The sequence below is a fragment of the Pristis pectinata genome, chromosome 2 (assembly GCF_009764475.1).
Source record: "Pristis pectinata isolate sPriPec2 chromosome 2, sPriPec2.1.pri, whole genome shotgun sequence".
Lineage (NCBI taxonomy): Eukaryota > Metazoa > Chordata > Chondrichthyes > Rhinopristiformes > Pristidae > Pristis > Pristis pectinata.
In genome coordinates this window covers 90,794,684-90,807,372 of record NC_067406.1, presented here as the reverse complement: position 1 = coordinate 90,807,372, position 12,689 = coordinate 90,794,684, and the positions used below count along the sequence as shown (strand labels likewise).

At 39.5% G+C, this 12,689-nt stretch overlaps 1 protein-coding gene across 3 annotated transcripts in view; it reads right to left on the bottom strand.

The window, feature by feature from the left end:
• The window catches only part of prdm5 (PR domain containing 5), a 217,161-nt gene that overhangs the window by 140,089 nt on the left and 64,383 nt on the right, over positions 1–12,689 (bottom strand). For all 3 annotated transcript variants that reach the window (XM_052044647.1, XM_052044639.1, XM_052044657.1), the window contains exon 8: positions 2,313–2,392. In XM_052044647.1, the coding sequence (XP_051900607.1) occupies positions 2,313–2,392 (80 nt within the window). The remainder of the gene's footprint in view (positions 1–2,312; positions 2,393–12,689) is intronic.

Sequence of the window (12,689 nt, the reverse complement as noted above, 5' to 3'; positions counted from 1 at the left end):
TGCTACCCATGGCCTACTGAATGAGCAGACTGGAATAACAAGCTGTGGAGCACAGGTAAGCATGCTGTCTGAGAGGCTATGGTGTAAGATTAATTAGTACCTTTGCAAAGGAGGGACATAAATGTCCTGAAGCTGTTCACCACGTGACCTGTCACAGGACTGGACAAACAATGCTATAGCACAACAGTACCATTGATTTAACCTTTAGACCTGGAACTAACCCAGTTGACAGACCATGAATCACAGGTCCAATCCTTGTTTCATTCTGTCCCAAATGTCAGTTCTCTGTATTACTTCAGCAGGAATCTGCTCACAATGACGTGATGGAAGTGGGGTGGGAATGGAGTGTATGCCTTACTTATTCAGGAGAAAGACAGGTTCCCATGCAGGTTAGTAATCTGTTCATTTGCAGCATCTCCCTATTTGAGGAGAACAGCCAGCTGCTCAGGTGCAGCATCACTTGGCTGCCGGAGAAATGTGAGCTGCTCACGGGTCAGATCTCTGTCAATTTACAGCAGCAATCCACTTATGAGTTGCATTGTGATAGCAAGATATTGTGGTATCTAATAACACCGAGCTGCCCTCGTGCCACTAGAGCTATAGCTAGATTAGGGTGAAACTGCAGAGCAGCAGAAAGATGCAATCTGACCTCCACAGTAGCGGTCACCTGAACCAGTAGGCACCGCATGAATAGATGGTTGCCGAGTCCTTGTAAAGAAGTGTGCATCGCCTTCAGAAAGGAGGTCATAATCACCTAGCTCCACACAACATCTTGTAAGAGCATGGAGTGGACTCCTCTGTGCTCATTCTCATTACCTTTGTTCAGCATCAGGCCTGATATTGCAGGCACCATCTTCTTGCACATCAGCACCAGACTTGTCGTGAAAGCATCCCAATGTGTCCTCATCTGAATCTTCTGGGGGAGTAGGATTACATGGACTTGCTCTGCAGCAACCACCACACAAAATTCCCTATGCCTCACACCGGAACACAGTACCCTACTGCTTGGTGTATCTCCCCTGTGACACGTCAACCTATTTTGCTCATCCATCTAACTGCCACCTCTGAAGTAGTGTTGTGGGGTGTCAGATGCAACGAGACACTTTGATCATCATAATCATTCCTCTCATCCTCCATCCCCCAGCCCCTCCATTCTCCTCTCCCAGGGCTTCATCTCTGCATGCTCCTCCCACTTTGATTCATGCCATTTTGATTATGGGCTAACAGGACACCTCTCCTCATATTCTGGAAGGATAAATCAAAAAAAAATTTATACATAACCTCCATGCAAAACACTTCATGTTCTTACAACAGCACCAACCGTAATGAAGATGACTGCAGGAGATCAAATTAAATTAATGTAGTCAGCAAAACAGAACATTACTAATGAGCACAATTAGCAGATTTCATGTTACCCATACTCATGAGGTGGTTTGCACTTCTGTGGTCACTATGGCCAGGAAAAGCAGGGTCACCTCCTCCAGCCTGTTGAGCTTCTGAATTGTGAGGGTGGCTTCCTTCTTATTACTCATCAGTTTTAGCCTCACTGGAGGAGATGGAGGACATTGAATGTATGAATGAGAATAAGTGGGAGTAAGTGTCGAGTCTGTCTGACCAAGTGTGTCCAAATGAACCTGCAGTATTTCTGGTGGTGTGCAGCTCTCCTTGATACATTTGGTGAGGTCATGAAACCTTCTGTAGCATTGTTTGTAGTATTATACACACTATAATATCTAAATTATTGCATTGATTCATGAATAACTCATTCCTTCTAATGCAATCCTTTAAAATGGTTTTTAAAAACTTCAGCCAAGATTATAATCTGATCTAATGTCTTCTCATGTGCTTGGTGACATATTTTGTTCAGTAACACTCCTGTGAAATGCCTTGGGACTATTTGCTCTGTTAAAAGAACTATTACAAATACAAGTCGGTTTTATTGTTCTGTTCACTGCTCCATAATATTTCTAGATTTGAAAGCTCAGCTAGTTAACAAGACAGACATCTGCAGATTTCATTTCTACTGCACAATAATGACATCAATAAAGTAACTTTTAAATCATTAAATTTACATCACTCTCACATTGAGAAATCAGTGAAAAGATTAACAAATATAGTTAACTTGCACCCTAATCAATTATCAAACATTTTTGATAACTTCGTATTGCTAGAGCTCACATTGGGACTAATTCAGCCAATAGAATGATCTAGTGGCAATGCCCCAGTAAACAGCCCATAGTAGTGCCCTAACACTCTCAGGCAGGCACAGCACGCTGTGAATGGACTTGAAGGGGGTTTCTTGTCTGCCTGACCTTTCGATGCTCCTGTAGAGTTGCAGCCGAAGAACACTTCTTGTTACACACAGAGCACATCAGTCTCTTCCGAGAGTTTCCTGCAGCCAGAAAAGAAACACAATCACATTTTAAAAGGAGCAAGCTCAAGAAATGGCTGCCATGTACTTGAGGTGATAGTTTTCAGAGGTCGCGTTAGATATTAGACTTGTATAATTTAGTTAATTGCATGTGAGATTTAGCTTTAAAAGTATACCAGTCAGCTATAAATGTATTGTAAAACAAAAAAGGGAAGACTATATATGTCAAAAATGCAACATAAAAACAAAAACTGCTTTAAATACATCGGAGGAAATAGTACGTTAAATGAGAAAGATTTCAAGGGTGTAATCCTTCAAAGCAGAAAAATACATCCTGATAGGTATGATCTGTTGGTGCAAAAAATACAAGTATTAGACTATATTGGATTGTCACAGTAATATCTGATAAGAAAGAAAAATAAACTAAATTGACTCATGCAGCCAACTGATTTTTGTTTTTATTTAATGTTTCTCAGTTTTGGGTGTTATTTTGTAAGATTTGATGATGTACAATTAACATTCCAGACATTATTGTAGTGGTTGGATGAGTGTAGATCAGATACTCCTTTCTGTTGTTTTAAACACATCAACACCACAACTGCTGGGAAAGATTGAAGATGGCAGTATAACGTGACAAGACACCAGAAGGAACAGAAAGAAACAAAAGACATGAAACTGCTCCTTCCATGGTCACATAAACTCCACTGACTCAACCCTATCTAAGTGCCTGGAGACATTCTTGCCTGTGCCTCCTTCCTAAAATATATCAAGTAATATTGTAGAATGTATATTCCCTCCAAAGATTATTCAAACTTGATAGTTTCTGAACTAAAGGAATATATAATCTTCGTGTAGGTAAGGTTTTTCTCAAATGCTCAGAGATCAAATTGTGATCAGCACTATTTCCGTTATACCTATCATACTTGTTTTAACTCCATGGAGCAAGATTGGAACTGTAACCAATGCACGCCAAATAATCTCATCATAATAACATCCAAAATTGTCCTGAATTACAAAGATTATGATTATTCCAAACTATTAAGCAGCAATCCTTAAATCCATAATATCAGTACTTTTATGTAATACACCTCATTCCCATACTTGGAGTATGGTCATTCTCTTTCTTCAAACCAAATCATAGTTATTTTCAGAGCTTGGTTACACTTGAAGGAATAATATTTACCAATAATTCAGGAGGTTAATTCTCCTTTACAGGAGAGCAAAGAAAAGCTTTCTCTAAAAAAAGAATCAGTGAACTAAATGGCCCCTGTAATTTCCACGTGCAATCAATGAACAGTACTCATTTATAAACAATAAAATAACTGCAAAATGTTAACCTTCCAGGACTGTGACCATTATCAGTAGAGTTTACAGTGTCATTGGTTTATTCAGATGAGTTTGTAAAGGGCAATTGTCACCATTTAAAAGCAGAAATTACATTCTATACAAACCATATATATTTTTAAATGAAGTATATAATCAATCTTTTATAACACTCAGGTACAAGAGTTCAAAGAAACAGCCTAATCCTTTGACAGAATTAACAACAGTGGAACTTCAAATCGTGCAGCTTTATGAAGTTACAACATATGTTCACGACTGAAAGTATTCAGTAGAATGAAAACTAGCCGTGACTTTTTTTATATACGTATAAAGGCTAATATAATTTTACTGAAATTCAAAGAAGTAGATCAGAATCAATCTATTATAGAACAGACCATTCTGAGCTTCTAGTACATACAGCCAGTTTTTTCCATCTGCTACTTGCATTATACAAAATGTATTTGCACTGCTAGAAAAATAAAACCTGCAGAGCAGAAAAAGATACAAAAAGAAATGGACTGAAAAAACAAAATATTCTTTTGCCAATCTGTGAATCTTGCTCAAAATTGGATCGCAGTATCCTTAAGGATTTAACCAACTGAGATATTGAGAAAGCTTAGTCTTCCCTGAAGCAAGGAATATTCTGACTCCCTTAAATTTTGTTAATCAAAATTTAATTTTCAGACAGAGAGCAGTACTAACAGAAGTTAAGCATCTCACTTTTAACTCGTGTAATTTATAATTTATTAAAACCCAGAACACATAAGTAAACCACACACTGTACCATGAATTACATTTGGTCTGGTTACACTGCAGCTCAATCACTCAGCAATTAAGCTTAAAATAAATTCTACATCAACTAATAAAAATATTTGAAAAATTAGCAGTTAAAGAAGAAACATCATAACTGGATGAACATGCTGCTTCTGAGCAGCTTGCTTTTATCAGTTTACTCATACTTACTTGCTCTACTACTGTAGGTTATTTGCCACACATAATTACTAAATGCCACAAACTAACTGATCAAAAGGAACATGAACGACAAGAAAAGAGCCATTCCAAGGTCATTCACGATATATGTGGTGATTTAATTAGCAGTCTATTAATATCCAATATATTTTCCAAAATCATCTTCATTTCAATAATAATATCCACTATTAGATCTACTTTATCTTGCTATTGCCATTAATCATGACACCCTTGGTATACCTATACTTGAATATTACATTTTATGTTAAAGGTCAATCACCAGATGTACTTCACTTCCTGTATTTAGCTGGTTCAAGAAGTGATGGAACATGCAGCCAATGTACCAAGACCTGCTTCCAGTTCAATAACTAATGAGCATCTTTTTCATACTCAGCTATTTACTTCACATCAAACATAACAATCACAGCAAGCACTGGACTTAGTCATTTTTGTTAAATTTAACTGGTTGACATGTAAAGTTGCTCCTGACTATTGTAATTTTTCTGAAAATTCAGTTTCCTGTCACGCCTTAAGAAAGCAATGCTTCTAAGGAATTTGTAGTGAACACTACTGAGAAGATTAAAAAACATTCAACCTCTCTTGGGTCAGTGAAGCTTGGACCTTACAGTTTCTTGTTTGACCTAAGAGGGAAAGTTCGCCATGTAGTTCTCTGCACTGGAACCGAACCACACTGGATAAAGACTGGCTTGAACGATTTAAATGCACATCACAAGTCATTTATAGACTTTTTTTAAAAAAAGGAATGCATTTCCAATCCAATCCTAGACCTGTTAATTTTTCCATACAAATTATCCATTTCTATGAGGCCAGTGGATTGATTTCTATGTTCTTTGTCCTTTTTTCAATTAAATAGTTACATGGCTATTGCTCATTAATTTACCTTTGGAAACAAGTATTCTAAATAATTGAGACAAGTTATAAACATCTACAAATATGAACCTTCAAAGACTTATCTTGAAGTACAATTGCATTAAGCCAACTGTTGAGCAGAAAAGATTCCTTATTTCAGTGGCATAGATTCAGGAATAAGGTCACTGCAGATATTAGGATACAATCAATAATATTAAGGTTAGTAGGGATTCAGATGGATCAAGATTACTCCCCAATATTCACATCTCCCTCTCCTCAACTTACTCACTGATCATCAAAGAACAATTGTATAGACCCTTAATGAACATACCATAGAAGGTACAATCTGAGTCATAACTTTGAATCATACAAATTACATCCTTTCTTGGTGAACGTGTACCTCCAACCCTGAAGATCTCCTACATGCCATCACAAGTGGGAAAAGCAGGGATCAAATTTTATTAAAAACATTGTTAGCTTGCTAAAGATCAGCTGCATTCATTCCCACCCATGACTCTTCTTCTTCCTCACAACTACTCTCCTTCACTACTATCAGAACTTTCACCAGACTAAGAAGGATTGGCATTTATTCTAACAAATTCGAAGTAAGAGATGGACAACTGTTACCATTAACTTCTTCAGGAAAATCAATACAATTTATGACATCAAAAATTGATTTAAATGAAATTATAATCTAAACGTATCTTTTCTTACAGTCATTGACAATCATCAGCACCTACATTGATGAAAGTACGAAAGTTGGAGTTGGTAGATAATTATCACTCAATTGATGAACATAACTATTAACTGAAGGACAGACATGTAGTGAAGTCCTTTCCCAAATCAGTGCAAATAAAAAGAGGTATAAAAAGTGCAGCTGTCTTTTTAGTTTGTGGATTCAGTCACAATACAAATGGAATACAATACCCAACTACACTCTTCTAATCCATAGACAATAAAATGTGACGCTTATTCCAAAATATTTCAAAAATTACTAGTTTGATAAAGGAAATCATTTTAAAAATATGAACATGTTATACCTATTACAAAATCAATCTATGACTGTTAATTTTGAATCTGGCTGCTGAAATCAAATTAACAAATTTATTAGACTTCTTTAAGAAAGTAACTAACAGGATATAGAGGAGCCAGTGGATGGAGTGCATTAGGATTTCCAGAAGGTATTTTATAAGATGCCACAAAGAAGGTCCAGTGACGTGGGTTCAATCTGGGTTTGCATGTTTTGCCTTTGACCACGTGGGTATGCTTTAGAGGTTTCTTCCCATGTCCCAAAGATGTGCAAATCGGTAGGTTAATTGGCCACCGTAAGTTGCCCCTAATGTTTAGGTGAGTAATACAATCCGGAGGTAACCAGAACATAGAACAGTACTACACAGGCACAGGCCCCTCAGCCCTCAATGTCTGTGCCATGCTAATCTAACTAATCCCATCTGCCTGCACATGATCTACATCTCTCCATTCCCTGTTTGTTCATGTGCCTGTCCAAATGCCTCTCAAACATTACTATTGTATCTGCTTCCACCACCACCCCTGGCAGCACGTTCCAGGCACCCAACTCTCTGTGTAAAAAACTTGCTTCATGTCTCCTTTAAACTTCTACCTCTCACCTTAATGTAAATGTAAATGACTATCTACCCTATCTATGCCTTTCATACTTATATATACTTCTATCAGGTTGCCACTCAGCCCCCAATGCTCCAAAGAGATTGTTGTGAATGTCAAGAGCATAAAATGGGATTAGTGTAAATGGGTGCTTGATGGTTGGCCTGGACTCAGTGGGCCAAAGAGCCAGTTTCTGCACTGAATGGCTCCATGACTCATCTATCTTGCAGATGCAGACATTCAGGCGCATACCTACAGAATGGCGTCCATCCCTGAATGGGACATTCCCACAATACAGACAGAACTCATATAAGGCAGAGGATTAGAATAAATGCATCTTGCTCCATGGATCGGTTCTTGGCCCTAAATTATTTATTTTTTATATATACTGTATGACCTTGGGGAGGGAGCAGAGTGTAAGGTGGAGGGCAGGAGGATATTGGTAGATTGAATAAGTGTGCAAGAATTTGGCAAATATAATTTAATGTGGGAAAGTGTGTGCACTTATAAAGGAATCAAAAGGAAGCCGATTTTCTAAATGGAGAAAATTGCAAATGAGTGAAGTACAGAGGGATCTGGGTGTCCACGTGCCTGAGTCACAAAAAGTTGGCAGGCAGGTGCAGCAAGTGGTTATAAAGGCAAATAGTGTATTAACCTTTATTGATGTTATTGATTCAGATGGCAATGAGGAGGTGTAGAGGAGTGAGATAGATTGGCAACAACAACCTCGTACTCAACATCAGCAAGACCAAGGAATTGATTGTGAACTTCAGGAGAGGGAAGTCAGAAGAATACACACCCATCTTCATTAAGGGTCAGCAGTGGAAGGGGTGAGCAGCTTCATGTTCCTGGGCATCAACGTCTCAAAGGATCCATCTGAGGCCCAACACTGATGCAATCATGAAGAAGGCACACCAGCAGCTCTACTTCAGGAGGAGTTTGAGGAGATTTGGTATGTCACCAAAGACTCTAGCAAATTTCTACAGATGTACGGTGGAGAGCATTCTGACTGGCTGCATCACTGCCTGGTATAGACGCTCCAATGCATAGGATCGAAAGAGGCTGCAGATGGTTGTAGACTCAGCCAGCTCCATCACCAGCACAACCCTCCCTGCCATCGAGGACATCTTAAAGAGGCGGTGCCTCAAGAAGGCAGCATCTATCATTAAGGACCCTCACCACCCGTGACATGCCCTCTTCATGTTACTACCATCGGGGAGGAGGTACAGAAGCCTGACGACCCACACAACGTTTCAGGAACAGCTTCTTCCCCTCTGCCATCAGATTTCTGAATGGTCCATGAAAGCATGAACACGACCTCGTTATTCCTCTTTTGCACCATTTATTTATTTTTGTAATTTATTGTAATTTTTATGTGTTTATGTCTTGCACTGTACTGCTGCCACAAAGCAACAAATTTCACGACATATGTCAGTGACAATAAAACTGATTCTGATTCTGATTTTGCAAGGAGTTGGAATTTAGAAATAAAGAAGTCTTGTTACAATTGTACAGAGTATTGAGGAGACAACACCTGGAATACTGTGCACAATTTTAGTTCCTTTATTTAAAAAGGGATATACTAGCATTGGAGGCAGTCAAAAAGGTTAATTGGGCTTTATCCTGGGTTGACAGGACTGTCCCATCATAAGCAACCAAAGAAACTGGATCTCTATTCTTTGGAGGTTAGAAGAATGAGGGGTGATCTTATTGAAACATATAATATCCCGAGGAGATGGGAGGGTCTCAAAAAAGGGGACAGTTACAAAATAAGGAGGTGGTCAGTTAAGACAAAGGTGCATAGGAATTTCTTCTTGCAGAGGGTGGTGAGTCTCCAGAATTCTTTATTCCAGTGAGTAGTGGAGGCCAGATCATTGGAGATATTTAATGAGAAGACAGACAATTATTTGAAAGACCCAAGGAGCTCTGGGCTATGGGTAAGTGGCACAGGAGAGGAGTTGAGGCCCGGGGTAGATCAGCCATGATCATACTGAATGGTGGGGTAGGATTGAGGAGCCAAGTGGCCAACTTTTGGTGCCTTTTTCTTGCATTTGTGTGCTTTTCCAACTATTGGAGGGTGCTGCTGTTCCAAAAATGGATGATCTACTGATGGATAAAGGAAGGCAGAGTGCACCCAAGAGCTCAGAGAGGTGAGGCTGGTGGAGGGCATCACATCACAGGGACATATTCTCTGTGCGGAGAGGCCGCAGAGACTTTATCTGGCTACAGTAAGGCACTCTTGGCAGGATACCAGGCAATTCTCTACATGAGCACAGTCTATGAATACCTACACTTTGGGGAAGCTTGCAAAGTAGCAAATTACCCTGCTTGTTCTTGTAAACTGAAAGAGAAATCCCCATTGGAAGTCTGTATGAAATGCAGAGAAAAAAGTCACTTCAGATGTAAGAAGGACTGAGTCTCAAACACAAGCAGTGTGTTGAGTAAGCAATGAGGCAGCAAATTGTCATGGGCAACCAAGTAAGGAATGCACTTTAAATGCTCACCATTTAAATAATGTTGTTCAAGGAAAACAAGGCAAATAAAAACAAGACGTTCCATGAGTAATTAAGAACAACCACTTGTAAGTTTCGTGAAGTTGAAAACCACATTTGGCCATTACTAAGATTATTTAAGAAATTTTACACCAAAGCAAGCTTATAGTACTTATGAAAATTCTGCTGCAAAATCGAAGCACAAATTTCGCACCAGGCACTAAGAAACCCAGAAATGGACACAAGTTTCCTTGACTTACATCTAAGCCTGATATCGACTGCATAGCATTTTGTCCAGTATTACAGGAAGAAATTTCTAGGACAAAGGATCAGCAAAAAGATAGAGACAGGTTAACAACACAGGCAAAAAGATTGCAAATGGAGTATAACAAAAGAAATTTATGTTATCCTGATAAGAAACAACTTTAGAAATTGGTCTTTAGGCTTTTTGGTATGCTAGTGCACCAGCTCTAACATAAAATAGGAAGCCACAAAGAAAAACTGAAACCTGGTCATCTTTGATTTAGGAAATCATTAGAGTGGTTTACTCCCCTTGATGTTAACACCCAATCTACATAATTCATGGTCATTACTGCTTGATAGACTTGCAGCGACAATGGAAATGGGTCAGTGCTATTAAAGGCGTCTCTCCATAAGACAAGAAGTCAAAGAAGTGAAGGGAGTGCAATGAAACAGAGTAGGTGAGCTGGAATTCTAAACAGAGAGAGAAATAACAGGAAAGGGAGGAATTTTAATGGCACAAACTATGGACAGAATAACCACCCCAAGAATCCGGGGGCAGGGGAGAGGGGAAGATTGAGGAAAGCAAAGAGGATTGGGAGGGTAGAGAGAGAAAGAATGGGAGGTTGAAGGTTAGAGAGGAAGAGAGGGAGGGAGGGAGGGAGGGAGGGAGGGAGGGAGGGAGGGAGGGAGGGAGGGAGAGAGAGAGAGAGAGAGAGAGAGAGAGAGAGAGAGAGAGAGAGAGAGAGAGAGAGAGAGAGAGAGAGAGAGAGAGAGAAGGGGGAAAGGCAGGTTAGGATGAGGAGGACAGAGAGAGTGAAGGAGAAAAGGAGGGGAGAGACAGGCAGGTTAGAGAGACACGGAGAGAAAGGGAAGAACAGAGAGGGAAAGAGAGTGGAGGAGTATAAAGATAATGAGTGGGGAGGAAAGAGAGAAGAAAGGGAGGTTAGAGAGAGAGAGTAGGAGAGAGAGGACGATACAGAAAGAAGATTATGAGGAAAAGTGGGGAGGATAAAGAGAGCGCAAGGAGGGGAAAGAGTGAGGTGGAGGAGAAAAGAGGGCATGGCTTTAAAGCAATGGTTTCAAGGGAGATATCAGAGGAAGGCTTTTTTACCCAGAGAGTGGTTGGGGCATGGAATGCGCTGCCTGGGGCAGTGGTGGAGGCAGGTACATTGGTCAAATTCAAGAGATTGCTAGATAAGCATATGGAGGAATTTAAAATGGAGGGAAATGTAGGGGGAAGGGGTTAGATAGTTTTAGGTGAGGCTTAAAGGTCGGCACAACATTGTGGGCCGAAGGGCCTGTATTGTGCTGTACTTTCTACGATTCTATGAAAAGAGAGCAGGAGTGGGGAAGAGAGAGTCAGAGGGTAGATGAGAGACTGAGAGAATGAAATGAAGAGTGGGATGGACTGGGGGAGGGGGGCAGTGGGGGGCAAAGAGAGAGAATGAGAGGATGTGACCAAAACCATGAACAGTTCAGAGCAGCATTCCTTTACATGTGGTTTTGAATTAACAGTCTTATACAAAATAGTTTGCCATTCCAACTTGGGATCTAGGAGTCCTCGCTGCACACAGATGTACTTTCATACCAATACTTTGAACGTAACTTTATCTGCCGTTTCCTATCTCAGGCTAAGATTGCTTCAATTTTAAAGTCATTTCCTATAGCTTTGTTTTCTAAACATTCTGAACAGACCCCTCTGGAACTAACTTCAGAAGTTAATTCAATGAAGATGGCAACATAGCAATTTAAGATTTTCAGCCAAGTCTCCTTCCTGGTTGGAAAAAGGAAATTTACGCTTCCCAATAAAGCAAATATATATAATATGAAACAGTTCAATAAAAATGATGGGCTAGTGGGGATGATTTCACACATTGTAATTACTTGCTATTGGAACCTACGGTACTCAATTGTGTTAGTACATTGGTTTAAGTGTAACCTAATCTTTAGCGTTTGGAAGAATTCCAGTCCTTAAAACTTTACCAAGATTAGATAAATGTCCATACACACGTCGTTCATGTGTGTTCCTAATAGGTGAAGGCAAGCACAAAAAAAAGAGCCACAAATTTAACATTCATCTTCCTCTCTCTCCTGCTCCCCAGAGAAACTACTGATAAGACACATAAATTACAACCAAAATTTGAAACTATTATTTGTCATTGCTGTCAAGGATGAAATAATCTTCAACAGATGATAGCCAATTCTTTTGTAATTCCTCCCAAAGAATTGTTAATAATCTAAACAATGCTGAACCTATTGTATCACAAACTCAATATTTTATTTTTAAAAGGGGAAGAAAATTTTAAAAAGACAGCAAATAACTTCTGTTCAATCTAGCCCCTCTGGCCCAATTTTTTTTAATGATATAAATGTCAGAAGCCTTCCCCAACAGGAAATGTCATCAAATTTATTCTTTGAGAGTATGGGTGATCCAGCCTGGATTTTCCTGGTGAAATTTGACCAAATCCAAGCAACATGGGAAAAGTCTGAATGGAAATGCTGTGGGGGTGGGGGTCTTCAAAGTAAAAAGACACTCAACTGTTTTTTTTTCTTCTGGCACGGCTATTGCTGGCTCTGCAGACCCTGAGCCCATGTACAGCTTTAGTTGCAAAGTAATTTGTTAAGGGGTTTCCACACACCCTTATCCCTGCACCATGCCCAGACACAAATAGTATTGCCAGTATAATATTGAGACCCCATATAGTGACCTGGAGGTAAAAAAGGAATGTGAACAGGGCAGGGAGTGGGGTTGGTGTAAGTGAACTTGGAACTCATAGGAGAGGGGGGAAGTGAGAGAA